Raw genomic sequence first — 19,036 nt, 5'->3', positions numbered from 1 at the left:
TTTGGTTTAAAAATCTGTAGTTTCGGTATGTAACGTTTTGTAATGTGTCATCTCATAATCACAGAGTTGATTTGGGAATTTTCTATCTGTGCTGATCTTCTCCTGAGTCATGTCATCCTAAATATAACTATTACCGAGTCATCAGCTCAAGGAAGTAGTTGCTTAACACACCCACTCAACGATACTTCCACTCCACAGCCTATATAACACCAGACTTCAATGTATGCACACAAGTCAAAACAGTGAAGAAGTATGAGGTCTCTCACCGGGTGTATTCTGTTCAGTCTGGCGACTGCAGTTCTCTCTGTGCCGATTTCTGAAGTTTCTGTGGAAGATGAAAGTTTTGCAAAGGTATGTATATGTTTCCTTTGCTTGTCCTATAATTGTAACACAAGTCCTAGGACTATGGGGTATTAAGAATATTGTTCAAATCTCATGTTTTTTGACAGAACTACCTGAAGAAATTCTTCAACCTCACAGAGGAGGAGGGTCCAGCTGGCAGAGGGGGCATCAGCCCGTTGAACAAGAAGCTGGCTGACATGCAGAGATTCTTTGGTCTCCAGATCACCGGGTCTCTGGATGCTGACACTTTGGCCATGATGAAGAAGCCCCGCTGTGGGGTTCCCGATGAACAGGTTGCTCGTTTCTCCATTTTTAGAAACAAATGGGAGAAAAACAGCCTCACATACAGGTGAATGATCTAAAGACACAACATAACACACAACATGAGAAAATGTGACCACACTAATGATTTTCTTGGATATTGTTGTGCTCTGCAGGATCGAGAACTACACACCTGACATGTCTGTGGCAGAGGTGGATGACTCCATAGACAAAGCTCTGCAGGTGTGGGCCAAAGTCACTCCACTGAGGTTCACAAGGATCTACAGCGGCATTGCTGATATTATGATCTCCTTTGCTCGCTGGGGTGAGTGCAAATTTTTTCAGCAATGGAAGATGCACTCAGATAACATCATTATTAAAAATATGAGTCTAAAACAATAGAAAACAGAGTATGGATAGGTTACTCAGAATCAGAATACCCTAAAGAAATGATGTACTTATACACACAATACCTCTAATCAGCATTATATTGTATTACATAGAGTTATATATGTGTTAGATTGACTGTTTGAATCCACTTGGAGATAACTATTTACCAAATGTTTCATGTCAATGTGTGCACAAAATGGTTTGTAAATTTTGGCTTGTTCGCCTTATTTAACAGAACATGGTGATTATAATTCCTTTGATGGGCCCAGTAACACTCTCGCCCACGCCTTTGCTCCCGGTGATGGTCTTGGAGGAGATGCTCATTTTGACGATGATGAATCTTTCACGTTCCGATCAAGCCGTGGTGAGGTTTTCACTTATCATTTTTCCTTTTTTGATCTTTACGTGCTGTGATTTTAGAAAATAACTGCATTGTCGCACTGAGTCCTGTAACCGACCTGCCATTATGTGTTTTCGGCTTCAGGCGTTGTCCTCTTCATTGTCGCCGCCCATGAGTTTGGTCACTCTCTGGGCTTAAGTCATTCCAATGTCCCTGGTGCCCTAATGTACCCAACGTACTCCTACAGAAACCCTGACACCTTTGTTCTGCCTCAGGATGATGTTAGGGGCATTCAGTACCTCTATGGTGAGTACTGAGGGTCTGAATATTGCTTTGGTATTGCTGCTCGTTTTGACCTTTGGTGGATTATGAAGCAGGGGTTCCCAAAACATATCTTTTAAATTCTAGGTTCAAACTCTGGGAAGGATCCCTCTGTGGATGATCCCAAACCTCCCACTACTCCTGATGCCTGTGATTCTACCATGGTATTGGATGCTGTCACAACCCACAGAGGAGAGATTATCTTCTTCAAAGACAGGTTTCAGATATGCTCCGCAGCAGAGTGCTAAAACATCTAAATCCACAGCTTAGTAACTATTGTTTGATGGCTCATGTTTGCCTCTATTTATTATCAGCTTCCTGTGGCGTAGCTACCCCCAGAGCCAGACTCCACAGCAAAGCCTCATCAGAAGCTTGTGGCCCAGTGCCCCTGTGGACATCGATGCTGCGTATGAGAGACAACAGTTAGACACAGTGTTTCTGTTCAAAGGTACCGGTTTCTCCTTATCTATGTAAGAAACACATTCCATATTTTAGAATCTAACTTAAGCGTTTTCAATCATTTTCTACAGGTCGCAAAGTGTGGGCCTTCACTGGCAACCAGCCCGTGCGGGGCTACCCTAAAACACTAACTGCTTTTGGTCTGCCAAGAGGAGTGAGGAAAATCGACGCTGCCCTTCATGATGTAAACTCTGGCAAAACTCTCTTCTTTGTAGGCAATAATTACTTCAGGTGAGTTGAAAGTTTACCAGTTCCAATTTTCACTGTGAGCTACTCTATACCAGCGGTCCCCAACCCCCGGGCCGGTCCGTGAGTTGTTTGGTACCGGGCCACGAGAGTTGAGGCTCAGGTGTGAAATGTATAGTTTTCAGGGTTTTTATCGGTTTTCAGCGTTATTTTGTTATCGTTTTTATCGTTTTTATCGTTTACTCGGTTTTCCTGGGTCTTTTCACGTGTTACGTGTTATGAATAAATTTTCTTTTTTTCGGTACCGGTACTAGTTTTATTTTATTGTATTTATCCGCGACACCTTAAAGGCCGGTCCATGAAAATATTGTCGGGCATAAACCGGTCCGTGGCGCAAAAGAGGTTGGGGACCGCTGCTCTATACTATTAACGTCAACTGGATCAATCTATTTTCTGTTTTTCTCCAGTTATGATGAGTCCAGAAAGACTATGGAGCAGGGATATCCCAGACCGGTGAATCAGGCCTTTACAGGCCTGACCAGAAGAGTTACAGCAGCTTTCCAGCACAAAGGTGAGTGGTCCTCACTGCTAACCTGAAATTAGAGATTTTAAAAAAATGTCTTGCCAGACTAAAAGTCATGCTACTGTCATTCTAATTTCCACACTTTTAACATAACAGCAGAACCAGAAGCAGCTCTAAAACTCTTGAAAACTCTTTAACACTTAAACTATACGCTCCAGTGTAAAACTGAAAAGTGGCACCTACTTTATAATGAGTCTAAAAACATAACCTCCCCGAATAACAGTTAAGTATTAAGTACTGAGCTTAGAGACAGTAGTAGGTGGATTTTTTTTGGCAAAGTCTGCTGGCTGTATTTATGCTTTAAGCTAAGCTAACCGTCTTTTAGCTTAGTATAACCAACACATGAAAGCAGTGGCCTCATGTATATCGTTGAATTAAGACAATGTATTATTTTTGTGAACCATTTCTTTAACTAGTATTTACACTAACACTAAGCCATTGTTCTGCAGGTTACACTTACATTTACAGTGGACCCTACATGTTTGAGTACGACCTGGGGACTGGGACACGGCACCGTGTGTTGAGGAACAGTTACTTCCTGCGCTGCACGAACCACTAGACGAATCGGTCTTTGTTTTTACAGTATGTAGTAATTGTGCAAACTAAGACAAAAATCTGTAAACAAAGCCTACAGTATTATTCAAGTACTTCACTGAAAATGTTTAAACTGCACTTTTCTCAGTTTCTTTTCAAACATATAATAAAAGTGGGGCTTAAGGAGTCAGTACTATAATCTATAAATATATGATCTACACAGCCTTGCCTCTGCTAAATTATTTTGATCCCAGATGGACACAAAATCTTTGCCCTTGCCTGAGTAATTCATTGTACTTTAACAACAGTTACAGCTCAAATAAGATTGTTTTAGTGCTGCAAGTTTTGCTGAAACAAAACAAAACTAGTTTATACTGGAAACAACTAAATTAAAAACTGATATTGGTATCCTGATATGACTGAACACCCTCTAAAGATTTTGAGAATATTAAAGAGAAATTGAACCACTGACCAAGTAGTATTATGTTAAAGGGGGATTTAATACTGCGCTGTGCTATAGCTGCAGAAGGTATGAGATTGATGAGCACTGCATTAAGTAATTAATTTTGAGAATATTTTAATGACCTTCTAAATGCAGCTTCAAATGTATTTTCTAAACGTGTTTTGTTGTAATTGCTCAAATGACTTCATTTAAAAGGAGCATTCACTAATAAATACACTAAATGACTTCATTGTCTTTAGACTGTTGTTTCATAACTCTGATATGAAAAATGACTGTATGAATTTTAAATAACTGATGGTTACATGTCTTATTTATATAAAAGCTGAACTGTTTAAAAACATCTGATACTTTTTGGTTATTATATCCAATATAAATGATACATTCTCACACAATATAATAAATACATTACATGGCTTCTTGGCATAACAATACATCTGTACAGAGCAGAATGTCATCGTCATGGGTCACTGATTCAGTGCTTTGTGTTCATGGACTTCTTGACTTCTTCATTATGATGTTTCTAGAGTGACTCATATTTATTAATTTAGTTTTTCTTGGAAAAAGAAGAAAAAACAACCTCTGCTTACCACACAGCCAGACCCTGACACAGAAATCTGTAAATACACACACACACACAAAGACACACACCCACACACACACACACGGTGCTGATGAAATACCCTGATGTCCTGCTTCAAGGCTTTTCAGACTGAAATCAACATGTTCTTGTTGATGAAGAGAACATGCATGAACATGACATAAATTCCTTTACATGTAGATCTAAGGAATATATCTCCCCCTATAGACACACACACACAAACACATTCCTGTTGTTCTGAATAGGCCTGACACTTGCAGGAATGCTTTATGGTAATGCTGGTCTTATTCACAACACTGGCACTGAATATTTCCATAAAAAATATGCAACTAGCTCATTATAAGCTTTAAAGTCTTTTCCACAGCATTGAAACATAGCTGCTAATCATGTTAATAATCTGACCTTTGCTGAAGGTAAGCTTGTGCTCCATATTATAGTGAATACTTGGATTATAATTCTTTAAATGATCAGATAATGATCAGCTTGCAGTGCAGGGAATTATGTGTCATTTTGCATGAAAATACTTTTGCATATTTTCAAATATGCTGACAACGTATTAACTGACTCATTGCACTCTCTAACCTAGTCTGAAATAGTTAATACCAGCAATTAAACTATACATTTTAAATTGTTATTATTTTAAGGGAAACATTAACCTAACCAAAGATACAATGGCATAAATTAGGCCTCCTTCTTCTTTGATTTCTTCTTCGTACTTTCCTGCCAGACAAAAATGCATACTGGAAGCAAGGAAACAAAACATAAGGAGTGAGGGGATGAGTGAAAACACAACAAAGAACAGAGAGGGAGAAAGATGCAGGCAATATATACAGATATCAGATAAGGATGGAAGCAGGAACAGGTGGGAAAACAGCTGACATTAATCATAGGGGACGTATATGGGAAGTGAAACTGAACGTAATACATATAATGAGGGACTATCAAAATAAAACAGAAAACCGACACTGAGACGCAGACTGAGACATACCAGCTTGACACAGACAAAAAGGAAGAAAGAGACAGGATACAGAGGGACCAGTCAGACATGGGGTAATGACTGGGGGAACAGACGATAAATAGACTACACAGGACAAAATATATGACGAGAGAAAATAGCAATGCACTTGTAATACACACACCCCAGACTTAAATATAAGAGCCCAAACCTCATACGAAACCCAAAATACTGACTCAAAGTCCCTGGACCATGAGAGAATCAATTTATATTCTACAGCCATTTCTTCATTAAGCAGAAACGTTTCCTATTGGCACTTAAATGAATAAACAATAAACAGTTGAACTGGAACCTGTGAAATACTGTAAAATAAAATATTTATTTATATTTTTTTTAAATTATCAAGGTACATGTGATTACTGTGTGTTGATCTTAATATATATATATATAACCCAATATATTTTATTTAAGCAATACACATTGGATGTTGTGGATGAAACTACAATAACTACGATGCTTAGCCAAAGATGACGTAGGAAGCACACCTCCTCCTGTGATTGGCTGATGCGTTTAGTCGTGTGCTGCTGAAGGTGAAGCGTCAGTTCTGTGTCTCAGTCCAAAATGTCATCCAGTGGACTTTTAACCATGCACGCTCAAATCTGTAAACGTCTGGTAAGTGATGGGCTGTGAAACTGTCATCTTAGTTTTGTGGTCATGTTGTTGTAAGGCACAGGAAGGCTAGGCTGGCAGCACAGGGCCCTGTTAACTTCAAGTAGCTGTGCTAACCTTGCTCTGTGTGTGTGTGAGTAGCGTCCTTGGCAGGTTAAAGTAATGCAAACACCTGAAAACACACTGTACTTGTAGCTGGTTGGTCAGAGTACTTTAAAGAAGCAGCAGTAGTATGCTTTACTGGCTTCAATACAGTCGACGGTGTACCATAAAGGACTAGTTGACACCAAAACAGGCTAGCTATAGCATCAGCTGCAGCTAGCTTAGTTAGAACTCAAAGCGCCCACAAAGAGTACCATTGAAACTCTAGCTCCTGTCACTTCATTAGGCAGCTGATATTACCTGAATACCTGCTTTTATTATCATATTTTTCACGGTGACAGTTTTATTCTAGAGCTTGATTCTAACGTGTGATGTTCGGGTCTGTGGGACACCGTTTCATTGTTTAGTAAACGTAAAGTTTTTCAGATTTATCGGCTAATTTTCTGTGAAGAACATATAAAATAACCCATTTTTAATGATCTCGCACTGTAATCGTGTTTGACACGTTTCCCCCCAGTTATGACAGATGGCTGCTGCTTCTGGACAGGTGAAGCGGCAGGATTTGGGGTTTTTTGTTGTTGTTGTTGTTGTTTGTTTGTTTGTTTTTCACCGGGACGGAGTCATGTGCGCTGGTGTTTGTAATTATTAAGTGAATGTTTTTAATTAAGACAAACGGGCACGTGCACATGTAAGAAAATTAATACTAGATCTCTCATTGTTATTTATGCTGTGGATTGTGAAGACTAATATAGAGTATTCATTCACTAAAACACCAGAAAGTGTAATTGAATAAATATGATTTTACTGGAATTATTATTTGCTCATGCAAGTTTTTTACTTTTAACAGAAAATGATATTTGCTGCATCAAGTGGCTTCACACACACTCTAGCATCCTGCACATTCAGAAACTTATTATTTTGACTGTAGTAATGAAACCAATGAAAATTAAAGAATTGTTGTGCTATTACTATAAAATAATATCATTTGTTACTATTTGTTAATAATTGTCATTACAATTGAGTCCTTGACCTCAAAAAACAAAAAGAAAAACTTCTCTTTCTTTTTTATTCCCACTAATTCTCTGGGTGTAAATGTGTCATAAAAAACAGGAGAGCTGCATGCAGATGCAGTTTCAGTGTAATTAAAAACGCAGACTCAGACTGACACGTTGCAAAGGTTCAGGAGCAACCTCTTAACTGTGTTGTGTTTGCTTAGATTCAAAAAGGTATCTAAAACATCAGAGCTGCTTCTAGCTTTGTTTGGCAGTGTGGAACAAACCTGATGATGGAAAGTGTCAGACGACTAAAACATCAACTAAACACATCCAAGCTCTTTTTTTTTTAACAAAGCTGAGGAGGTGACTTGGAGGGAAAAAACCAGGCCAACTCAGTCTGAAAACCTGTGTGGCTGTCACAATCAATATAGCCCTCGTTTGTCAGTATGTTTAATTCTATAAATTGTTTTAAGTAAGTACTCTGCTCTTTACAGTCACAGCTTGTTGTCTTTAACAGTCTCAATGTTTTTCTTTCCCTGTTTGTGTGGGATTTAGCCGCGATAACACTGTTTCATAATTATCAATAGCCTGATATAACAAGTACCCTTATTTAGACTTGTGCAGCAGCTGCCTGTGTTACTGTTTCAGTGGAGACGGGTGTCAGAAAGTTTCAAAGCCTCAGGATGTTTGAACGTTTTAGTGTTTCACAAAACCTGTTTCTACTATGTGGTGTATACATATGGTAAATGGCCTGTATTTGTATAGCGCTTTTACTAGTCCCCCCTAAGGACTCCAAAGTGCTTTACACACCCAGTAATACACACATTCACACACTGGTGGAGGCAGCTACAGTTGTAGCCACAGCTGCCCTGGGGCAGACTGACAGAAGCGAGGCTGCCATATCGCACCATCAGCCCTTCTGGCCATCACCAGTAGGCGGTAGGTGAAGTGTCTTGCCCAAGGACACAACGACCGAGACTGTTCGAGCCGGGGCTCGAACCGGCAACCTTCCGATTACAAGGCGAACTTCCAACTCTTGAGCCACGATCGCCCATGTGTGTTTTGTGTTTCTGCTCCTGCTTTTTCCAAGCAAGGTTCAAACATTTCAGTCACCTTCATCTGCCTGTTCTCGCGTTCTTGTAATTCTCCATATCGTTGAAAGGATTCTCTGATTGGAGAGTTTCAGGACTTTTAGACAAGAGAGAACATTTGGAAGATAACAGACGGGAAGAGTTTTCAGAACATGAGTCATTTTGCCTTTATTGGATAGAACAGTGCAGAAAGTAGACATCAGGGCAGGGCGAGAGTGAAGGGGTATAACACACAATAAATGAGCTGGGGCTCTAAATTCCATACGTTGGTCACTTCCTCAGCCAGGTGAGCCAAAGCAGCACCATCAGTTCAGAGTCTGAAAGTGAGCACGAAGACAGGATTTGACACTGAACACCTGCCCCAAAGCAAACCCTTGGATATCAAAAATGGTGAGACTGAATAGTCTCCTCGCCCAAAGAATGAGCCATTCAGCTTGGCTGGTAGCGTTGTGCAACCAGGGCCAAGACAAATGGTGGTCCATCTTGTGGAGGGCGTCAAAGCTGATTTTTACTCTTCATCCAATGTCAGTAGATGTTCCCTGATTTGATCCGTAGCAACAGAAAGACAAGCTGCAATGTGTGTGTCAGAGGTGGACGGCAAGTAGTACATATGTAACACACACTGTTGTATAGGGTAGCACAAAAAGGCTGCTTGTAGATGATATATCAATCTGTTGAAAGATATAAATGTCAGTAGTGATGACAGTTTGCTGCCTTTATATTTGATTCAATTTTCTACTTCTATTAAATTTTATGACCAAAAATCAAACAGCATATTTCATAAATGGGCTTCAATAGAAGTAAATGACCAAATATTAACCATATATATGGTCTATCTATGTTACTTGGACTTGGGGTAAAATAAACATCTGTTAAGTACTTTTAGATACATTGTTATGGTTGTATTGGTTAATAAATCCCCTAAATGTGTTGGGTCCATCAGACCCAAAAAACAAAGGTCAGACACCTGTCATAGGCATTATATCAGCTGAATAATTCAATTCAATTCAATTTTATTTATATAGCGCCAAATCACAACAAAAGTTGCCTCAAGGCGCTTCATAGATACAGAGAAAAACCCAACAATCATATGACCCCCTATGAGCAGCACTTTGGCGACAGTGGGAAGGAAAAACTCCCTTTTAACAGGAAGAAACCTCCAGCAGAGCCAGGCTCTTATGTTCACTTATTATTTATAACACTTATGATCTTGTCACTGTAGGCTCACAAGTATCTGTCAAGAACCTACACATCTCATCCTTCCCTCAATGTAAGTACTATCACTGAGAGCCTGCACTGACAGTTAATCATCTGTAGAGCACAATAACATATATACACTAATTGTATGGTCATAGGAAGTCGTCATTGTCAGCGCAGTCCGCACTCCGATGGGATCCTTCAAAGGCAGCCTAGCTTCAGTTCCAGCCACCAAACTGGGCTCTGTTGCCATCAAGGGGGCCATTGACAAAGCAGGTATGTTCGGCCACTTCACTTTCACTGCTCGGATCGATCCACTTTCCTCTGTTGCTTGATAAACATCAGCTGGTGCTGTGTCCAAACAATAGGTTGAGTATCTGTCTCTCATGAGTGGAAACAGGGCTGCATTAAAACTGAGGCAGCTGTGCACGTTCAGTATGTTGCCTTTGTGTTTAGGAATTGCTCCGGAAGAAGTGAAGGAAGTCTACATGGGCAATGTGCTTCAGGCTGGCGAAGGACAGGCCCCCACACGACAGGCCTTGCTCGGAGCAGGTATGACCACTCGGCTGTATTTAACCCACAATATTGATACATCTGTGCTGCCTTGAGGGATATTTTTGAGTCTGCAATATGAATTATTCCCAATTTCTTGAGCTAAACATTGTTTTTTGAATATTATCTGTTGACATTGGAGGCAAATTGGCTGCAGTTTCAAATGTGCATCCAAGCAGAATCCAGAGCTGGTGAGAAGATGTCCTCATCTAATTTCTGTTTTAGTAAGAATGATGTGTCTGATTGCCTCTACAGGACTGACCCTCAGCACACCAGCAACAACCATCAACAAAGTCTGTGCGTCTGGGATGAAGTCCATCATGATGGCAGCTCAGAGTCTAATGTGTGGACACCAGGTATTATCAGCATTAAATATGCAAGGTGTAACAAAACACGAGTGCAGATTCTTCTGAAATACTGCATCTTTTGCTGTCATGCTAGTACTCGAACACAGATGTGATCCTGATAAATGCAGAAATGCACGTGTTTATCAGGACTGAAAGAAACGTTTGTTTATAATGGGCTATTCCGGCTTTGTGATGCAAATTACTCTGACTGTAGTTCTATATGTGTGACTTAGGATGTGATGGTGGCAGGAGGCATGGAGAGCATGTCCAATGTACCTTATGTGATGGCAAGAGAGACCCCATCCTACGGAGGAGTGAGGATGGAAGACCTCATTGTGAAGGACGGACTCACTGATGTCTACAACAAATTCCACATGGTGATCCTCATGTCTACTTATTATTGGAAAATTATAAGGCTTATGTGCATTTAGAGCATTATAATATTGTTGCTCTCTTACAGGGTAACTGTGCAGAAAACACAGCCAAGAACTGCAAAATCAGCAGAGAGGAGCAGGACGCGTACGCCATCAACTCTTATAGCTGCAGCAAAGCAGCGCACGAGGCCGGTGTGCTGGCAAAGGAGATAATACCTGTTACTATTCCCCAGAAAGGTACAGGAAGATGGGAATACCATGTTTGTCTCGGCCCAGTGACTTTAATTAGTGTTATTGCACAGCTAATGTTGTTGATGGGGTTTTGCAGGCAAACCTGATGTGGTGGTGTCTGAGGATGAGGAGTGGAGACGGGTCGACTTCAGCAAAGTCCCCAAACTGAGGGCTGTGTTCCAGAAAGAGAACGGTAACGATGAGTCATAGAGCAACATGAAGCTGTGTGAAGCATCCACATTCTTCTTGCACTTTAACACTAATTAAAATAATTCAATTCAATTCAATTTTATTTATATAGCGCCAAATCACAACAAAAGTCGCCTCAAGGCGCTTCATAGATACAGAGAAAAACCCAACAATCATATGACCTCCTATGAAAAACAAAAAGATTAAAAATGAGATTTTCTTTAATGTTTTTAACTAAGACGTGTAACATCAGACAAATACAGTGTGTACTGGGCGTGATCAGGTGTGTTTTATTATTTACTTATTTAATAAACTCACACACGTAAATATGTTTTTATTAAAATAACTTTTAAAAAAATTGTACAAGTAGTTCCACATTACTGCCACAACAGTAATGTGGTTGCTCATCTGTGCGTTATTAAAGGTGTAATTTATTTTTTTATTTTGCTGTTTTCAGGCACGGTGACAGCAGCCAATGCCAGCACACTGAACGACGGAGCTGCAGCTCTTGTTTTAATGACAGCAGACGCAGCAAAAAGACTCAATGTGACTCCACTGGCCAGGGTTGTTTGTAAGTTTTTCGTGGATGCTTGCTTCATGGAGAGCTTTACTGTTGGTTTGCTCTTGGTTCGCACTCACAAGGTGAAGAAGGAGGCAGTGCTGGTCGATATTGCTGGAAAAAACAAAAAGACAGTGTAAAACCTAACCCCAATAATTACCTGACACCATATGATCAAGTACTTGGTGACAGTGGGAAAGAAAAACATTTAACAGGAAGAAACCTCTGACAGAACCACATTGACCGCTCTTTTTTTTTTTTTTTTAATGCTTTTTTCAGAGCATTTAAAATAACAAGAAAACAGCAAATAAGTTTAAGCTTTGATATTTGTTATAGGCATCTTTAAAAGTGGGTTATTGCAAACCCAAAGGCCGAATGGCTCCAAATAGTTGGACCTATATAAAGTGAAAAGAACTGGGTGGAAGCTGACTTGATACATTTGACCATCATTTGTTCCAGTGGTATCTGTTCAACTATCTTCATTAAAGTAGCAAAAATCTGTCATAAAAAATCTTCTGTTGTTAAACCGTTAGCTGGCTTTGTTTAGTTGTTGTTTTTCAAAGCATCCATTTGAATCTGACACCAGTTCTTGTTTAAATCAAGTCACGGTGGTAAAATAAACTACTTTTGAAATGAAAGTGTTTCTTGTTTCCTCCTGAGAGTATCTTTGGATGACGTTTGGTTGCCAAACAGTTCATTTATATTTGTACATTCTTTGATTTGTTTTACACAGCTTTTGCCGATGCTGCAGTTGCACCCATCGACTTCCCCATTGCTCCTGCATTTGCTGTACCAAAGGTGGGTTATGAGCATGTAGTCTGGCACTTACATTTTCTAATTATTTTGCAACATTGACACAACCCCCAAAAACATGGTTTTACAGATGGAGGCCACCAACAGTTTTTCCCTCCTTGTCTTTTCTGTTTTTCCACTAGTTTGATGAGACTAGTCCTCTATTAGGCCAGTCTCTGTATCACCTTGTGCTTTTAGTAGTCTGAGGCAATACTTGGACCCTACAGAGGTTACACAGGTAGACCAACTGTGGCAGGGTGACACATCAACATCTGCCATTGACAGAAGGCTTTCTGTGTCTCCCAGCACAATTTCAAGAGCGTGGGAGAGATTCGAACAGACAGGCAGTTACTTTAGGAAAGCTGGACTGGGCCATAGAAGGTCCTTAACCCATCATCAGGACTGGTGTCTGCCCCTGTGTGCAAGGAGGAATAAGATGAGCACTGCCAGAGCACATCAACAACTTGTGTAGGAGGTCACTAAAGAACCCAGAATAGCATCTAAAGAACTGCAGGCCTCACTTCTTCCAGTCAAGATTACATAATATAAGAATAAGCCTGACCACAAATGGGAGAGTTTCAAGGACGAAACCACTGCTGACCAAAATAAACACAAACTCCATTTTTCAAAAAAAGATCTTGATGATTTTGGTAAATACCCCAAAACCTTTGGGAAATATTCTGTGGACGTGGGAGATAAAAGGTGAACAAAGAATTCCTCCCAGTCCAACCTGAAAGTAGGGCTGCTCGATTATGGCAAAAATGATAATCACGATTATTTTCACTGAAATTGAGATCTCGATTATTTGACGATATTTATTTAACAATAACAATGTATTGAATAATGACTTTAAAGATTGTCAAAAAATAATATAAAATAGTGTTCAAATACTGATAACAGTGCAAATGTTTGCAATATAAGAAATAAATGAAAAATGTAAACATCTATGTTTAGTGAACTTTGCAGTGTTGCTCTGTGGTGCAGCTACGACACTGTAGCAAAGTTTACACACTATGTCTACTTGATCCACGTCTGACTCCACAAACCCATAATGTTTCCACACCACTGAAGTTTCTTTTTACCTCTTTTCAACCAACAGCAGTCACTCTCCTCTCCAAATAACTTCTGCTTAGCTTTCCGAGCTTCCCTCGGGTCCTCTTAATCAGCGGTCCCCAACCCCCGGGCCTCGGACCGGTACCGGTCCGTGAGTCGTTTGGTACCGGGCCGCGAGAGTTGAGGCTCAGGTGTGAAATGTATAGTTTTCAGGGTTTTTATCGGTTTTCAGCGGTATTTTGTTATTGTTTTTATCGTTTACTCGGTTTTCCTGGGTCTTTTCACGTGTGTTATGAATAAATCTTCTTTTTTTCGGTACCGGTACTAGTCTTATTTTGTTGTATTTATCCGCGACACCTTAAAGGCCGGTCCGTGAAAATATTGTCGGGCATAAACCGGTCCGTGACGCAAAAAAGGTTGGAGACCGCTGCTCTTAATTGTTGTGACACGTGTTCGAAATGCAGAGAGGTGCGCTCGATTTGCCACACGGAGCAGCGCGAGAGTAAAGCACGAGGGAGGGGCTAATAATCGGCTCAGTCATTTTTAATGATCGTTGAAAGCCCAGATCATAATCGTGATTAAAATTCGATTAATTGAGCAGCCCAATCTGACAGGCTCATCGTCAGTTATCACAAATGCGTGATCGTGCTTCTTGCTGCAAAGGGTGACACAACAACACAATGACATCATCATTTAGAAACTGCATGTCGTATTTACCTGGGTTATATTTGTTTTGTGATTACGAAAGATTGTTCATATTTATATTTTTAGGTTAAATTAAAAGTATGCACAAAAGCATAATATAATAATTATTTAGACCCATATATGTGTATGACTGGACCCGTGTGTGTGTGTCTGTCAGGTGCTGGATGCAGCGGGGCTGAAGAAGGATGATATTGCCATGTGGGAGATCAATGAGGCCTTCAGCGTGGTTGTGCTGGCGAACATCAAGATGCTGAACATCGACCCAGCAAAAGTCAACATTAACGGGGGAGCTGTGTCACTGGGACACCCCATTGGGTAGGTGACACAACAAAATGTTACAACTTGGCTTGAACTCATCTGGTTCTTCTCAAAAGTATTTTTTTCTACTAAATGTGTTTACATTTGTCTGAAATATTCAGATGTGGCCCATAATATTGCAGAAAATACATCATAACTGTTTCTCTTCGCAAACAAGAACCTGGCAAGTAAGACACGTGACAGCCCTGCTAACTGTTTTGGCTTTGTCAGACCGTGGCTCAGGGGGTTGGGAAACGCATCTGTAACCGGAAGGTCGCCGGTTCGATCCCCGGGCTCTCTGTCCTGGTTGTTGTGTCCTTGGGCAAGACACTTTACCCTACCGCCTACTGGTGTTGGTCAGAGGGGCCGATGGCGCGATATGGCAGCCTCGCTTCTGTCAGTCTACCCCAGGGCAGCTGTGGCTACAACCGTAGCTGCCTCCACCAGTGTGTGAATGAATAGTGGCATTGTAAAGCGCTTTGGGTGCCTTGAAAAGCACTATATAAATCCAATCCATTATTATTATTATTATTATTAATTATTTAACTGGAGCAGTGCTTAACCACAGGTATGTGGATCTTCTCTAAGCACTGACCTTAGCAATTGAGACTTTGTTGACTATGCTTAAAAAGCCAGCTCTGTGCCAACAAACCACATAATTTAAATTAACTCTACAAATTCTGCGAAACAGTGTGCTCAAATGTCCAGCCTGAATTATTCTAGAAGCTTGTCAATGGCTAACAAAGGTGCCATGGCCGAGATTAACTTGCTAAGAGACATTTAAGCAATATAAATAGGTGTGTATGTATATATTTGAGCCTGTGTATATAGTATTAAACATGTATAGATGAGAGAAAATCCAAAATAAATTCAAACCTGTTTACCCAATTTATTGAAAGTCATTAAAGAAAAATCATTAAAGAAAATCTCAGAAAAATCATTCCACTCTGGAAAAAGTCCAAATTAATCATTCCCAAAATGACTCGGCCTACGCTTGAAGCCGCCGAGGTGTTCGAGGCGGGGCTGACGTGATGCCACTGTTATGAATGAAATTTGCCACAGTCGAATAACTCCAGCCATACTTATCTTGTCCGTTTAACATCTTTATTGCATTCCATCAGTTGTATTTATTGTTCAACAGTTCTCTTTATCCAACCTCATTTATCATAAATCACAACAGCATAGTGGTCACAAACTGTTTGCTTTTTCCGACCAAACAACATCTGACACTAATTACGTGTGCCTACCTTAAATACAGTCCCATCTTTGATTTCTGTGCACTTCTGTAGTACGCCATGGCTTTTTAAACCTAGAGTAGAAAAGAAACTATTGCCCTCTTTTTTTCTTTCCTCTGTCAGGATGTCTGGTGCAAGAATTGTGGGTCACATGGTGCACAACCTGAAGTCTGGTCAGTACGGGCTGGCGGGCATCTGCAATGGAGGCGGCGGAGCTTCTTCTATTCTGATCCAGAAGCTGTAAGAAGACCTGGCAAGAAGCTTCTGCTCCTTTAAGAGTGTTGAACTGTGCAGTGACTGTCTGCTGGCTCCTGTTAATTGTGAAGAAAGAATCTGTTACGTTAATGCTAGTGGCCTTAGTGAACAGCAATACGGGATTCCTGTGATGTCATGACTCCAGTGTACAAAACACTCCTCTTGTTTGAGAACACGTCTTGTGCAAAAAATAGAATAATGTTTAACTCTGGTTAAATAAATAGTTTTTTGAAAGCACTGTCTTGTTATTGGTCTGTTGTGAGCGTGTGTAATTACTAGGGGTGGGTTTTTATAATCGATTTATCGATTAAAATAGATTCTGGCTTGGATAACGTGAAATCGATTCATTAAAATCCTGAATCGATTTTTTAATATAAATTTATTTTGCCCGAAATGCCAGAATCTCAGGTGAAACCTCACAAAATTTCAACAACCACCAAACAGCTAAGACAGTAAATGAGAGCAGGAACTAACACTCTCTCTCACTCTCTCTCTCTCTCTCTCTCTCTCTCTCTCTCTCTCTCTCTCTGTACTTCAACAACAGTTTCCCGTCTAAAAATCTGTTTTCTGCATTATTCGCTTGCTTGTTACGCACAAGTCTACCGTTGTTTACAGCGCTGTCGGCCGCTGTTTTATTTTCCTTTCACTTACTTCCGAAAAGAAAACCTAATTTCTGCCGTTCAATACTGAACAAATTTAAACTTTTTAAAATTATGCAAAATGCAAAACGCTGTGTCTCTAATAAAACCGCTGTAACGTCAGAGGTAATGTTCATAAGTTGATTAATGGTTCTCTTTTGTTTTTGATGTACTGCAGAATATTTTTTTTAAAAAATCCCAGGCCAGGAAAATCACCTTCATGTTTTTCTGTGTTTTATCTTCAGCTACTTTGACACAAAGGCATCTGCTGTGATGCTCACACCTTTGATAAAGTCTTGCGTGTGTCAGCTTCCTTTTTATAGATACAAAAATATGTAAATGTACTGATCTGAATTATAATATTTCTGACTGTCAAAATTTCCCAGATTCAAATCGAATTGGCTTACAGAATGATGACGTCACACACATTTAGAATCTTACCTCCAATTCTTCCTTTTATCTTTTGATCCTTAAACCCATAAATAGGGGTGAAATGCAACGTCTTTTAGTCCGTTACTCGCAGCATTTATGTTCACAGCCTTCGACTGTTTGTGACACAGATTTAGAGTATTAGCACCAACGTGATTATTTGATCCTAAAACTGACAAATAACGGTGAAAAACAACGACTTTTAGTCCATTACTGGCAGCATTTCTGTTTGCAGCCCTCAACTGTTCGCCGGAGAAGCATTTGGAAACATTTGGATCCTGACCCCAGACTCCAACATGTCTCAAGGAGAAGAACCAAAAAGTCAAGAAGTTGACCCCGGTGCTCTTCCCTGGGATGAACCAGAAGACCCTTACCTCTCCTCTCTTCCTTGGGATGAACAAGTTGAATTAGAGGAGAAGCGCTTGGCAGAAATGGAGAATGAAAATCTTCTTAACAGAGAGAAGATTGCGTTATTGGTGGAGGAAAATGAGAGACAGAGCACTCAATTAAAAAAAATGTCCTACCAGCTCCAAGAAAAGGAGAGTATTATTGATGAAAAACAATGGGATATCAAAGACATGGAGAAAAAGAACCAAGAGCTCCAAGGAAAGCTAGAAAAAATTAAAGAAATCCTCCAAGAGAAGAAACAACAGGACATGAGACAGAGACAGATGCACGATCAACTCGAAAAGATGGAGATAAAATACAGAGTGGTAAAAGCAAGGGATGATAAAAATCAGGAAACAAATGAAGAGGTTCTTCGAGAGAAAAGGCAACTGCAGATCAAACAAAAGCGAATGGGCCGCGAGCTTAAGAACATCAAGAAACAAAATGACGAGTTGCAAGTAAAGCTTGATGAAGCTCTGCAAATAAATGAAGCAATCCTCGAAGAGAAAAACCAACAGGACATAAAGCAGCGAGACATGGAGAGCCAACTCCAACACATGGAGGGAAAAGACAGGATGCTGCAGGCAAGGCTTAACGAAACAATGCACAAATATGACGAGTTGCTTCAAGAGAAAAAGCAACAGGAGATAAAACAAAAAGAATTAGATTGCAAGCTTCTGAACATAGAGAAAAACAGTGAAGGCTTGCGAGTAAAGCTCGATGAAGCTTTGCAAAAAAGTACAGAAATCCTCAAAGTGAAAGAACAACTGGACATAAACCAGGGAGACATGCAATGCCAACTCCAAGGCATGGAAGGAAAATACAGAACACTGCAGGCAATGCATTATGAAACACAGAACAAATATCAAGAGCTGCGTCAAGAGAAAGAACAACAGTACATAAAGCAGAACAAAGAAAAACTTCTTCTTGTCCAGGACTTTGAGAAGACAAACCAAAAACTGCAAGAACTTCGCAACAAAATGAAGTACACAACAGCTGAACTGGAAGGAGAAAAGGAGAAAGTGCAAAAACAGGAGGCAACAGCTAAAGAACTAAAAGAAAGGCTCAAAGAAGAACAAGCCAAATTAGAAGAAGTGGAAAAAATATGCAAGAAACTAGAGAAGCAAAATACAGAAACAGTGGACGAGTTGAGATCCGTCATACTAGATAAAAAAGTGCTTGTGGAAAAGCAACTCAAGAAGAAGACAAAATGCTTCCGCTTCTTCCCCCGGAGGGCCACTCCTGCCTCATCTTCCTCCACCTCTGTTCCAGCTTAATTTTCCCTTCTCCTGTTCCTCCCCTCTCTCCCCAATAATTTAATAATAAACACAAGTGGCTCCATTTTACACCTGTCTGATCAATGTCTTCATTCAAGAATGAATTGTCTTTGGTCCCAGGTCTGAGGACCGAGGACTCGTGTGTATTCTGTGTTTTCCTCGGGTTGATGATCCTCGCGGTCGTTCAGCCCAGGAGTCCAGATTCATTTTCTGTGTATCGTGTTGGTTGT

At 40.2% G+C, this 19,036-nt stretch overlaps 3 protein-coding genes across 3 annotated transcripts; all 3 read left to right on the top strand.

Moving 5' to 3' along the window:
• Window positions 1-251: 251 nt before the first annotated feature.
• On the top strand, window positions 252-3,512 carry LOC102790342 (collagenase 3-like). The gene is made up of 10 exons (XM_006807239.3): window positions 252-351; window positions 450-691; window positions 780-928; window positions 1,229-1,357; window positions 1,478-1,639; window positions 1,742-1,871; window positions 1,969-2,102; window positions 2,185-2,344; window positions 2,767-2,870; window positions 3,332-3,512. Exons 1-10 carry the CDS (start codon window positions 253-255, stop codon window positions 3,439-3,441), a joined length of 1,419 nt encoding a protein of 472 aa, XP_006807302.2. The 5' UTR covers window position 252; the 3' UTR covers window positions 3,442-3,512.
• A 2,462-nt stretch (window positions 3,513-5,974) lies between these two features.
• Window positions 5,975-16,312, top strand: acat1 (acetyl-CoA acetyltransferase 1). The gene is made up of 12 exons (XM_087847066.1): window positions 5,975-6,104; window positions 9,512-9,559; window positions 9,645-9,762; window positions 9,943-10,038; window positions 10,294-10,394; window positions 10,619-10,762; window positions 10,846-10,996; window positions 11,088-11,183; window positions 11,637-11,750; window positions 12,472-12,536; window positions 14,446-14,603; window positions 15,944-16,312. The coding sequence occupies exons 1-12, from the start codon at window positions 6,054-6,056 to the stop codon at window positions 16,062-16,064; spliced, it is 1,263 nt and encodes a 420-aa protein (XP_087703192.1). The 5' UTR covers window positions 5,975-6,053; the 3' UTR covers window positions 16,065-16,312.
• Window positions 16,313-17,438: 1,126 nt separating this feature from the next.
• On the top strand, window positions 17,439-18,806 carry LOC148100775 (uncharacterized). The gene has a single exon (XM_087846764.1). The coding sequence runs from the start codon at window positions 17,439-17,441 to the stop codon at window positions 18,804-18,806; it is 1,368 nt and encodes a 455-aa protein (XP_087702890.1).
• The last annotated feature ends 230 nt before the right edge of the window (window positions 18,807-19,036 follow it).

This window comes from Neolamprologus brichardi, chromosome 10 (assembly GCF_056152115.1).
Source record: "Neolamprologus brichardi isolate AB-2024 chromosome 10, ASM5615211v1, whole genome shotgun sequence".
Classification (NCBI taxonomy): domain Eukaryota; kingdom Metazoa; phylum Chordata; class Actinopteri; order Cichliformes; family Cichlidae; genus Neolamprologus; species Neolamprologus brichardi.
This window is presented reverse-complemented; position numbering and strand designations above follow the sequence as displayed.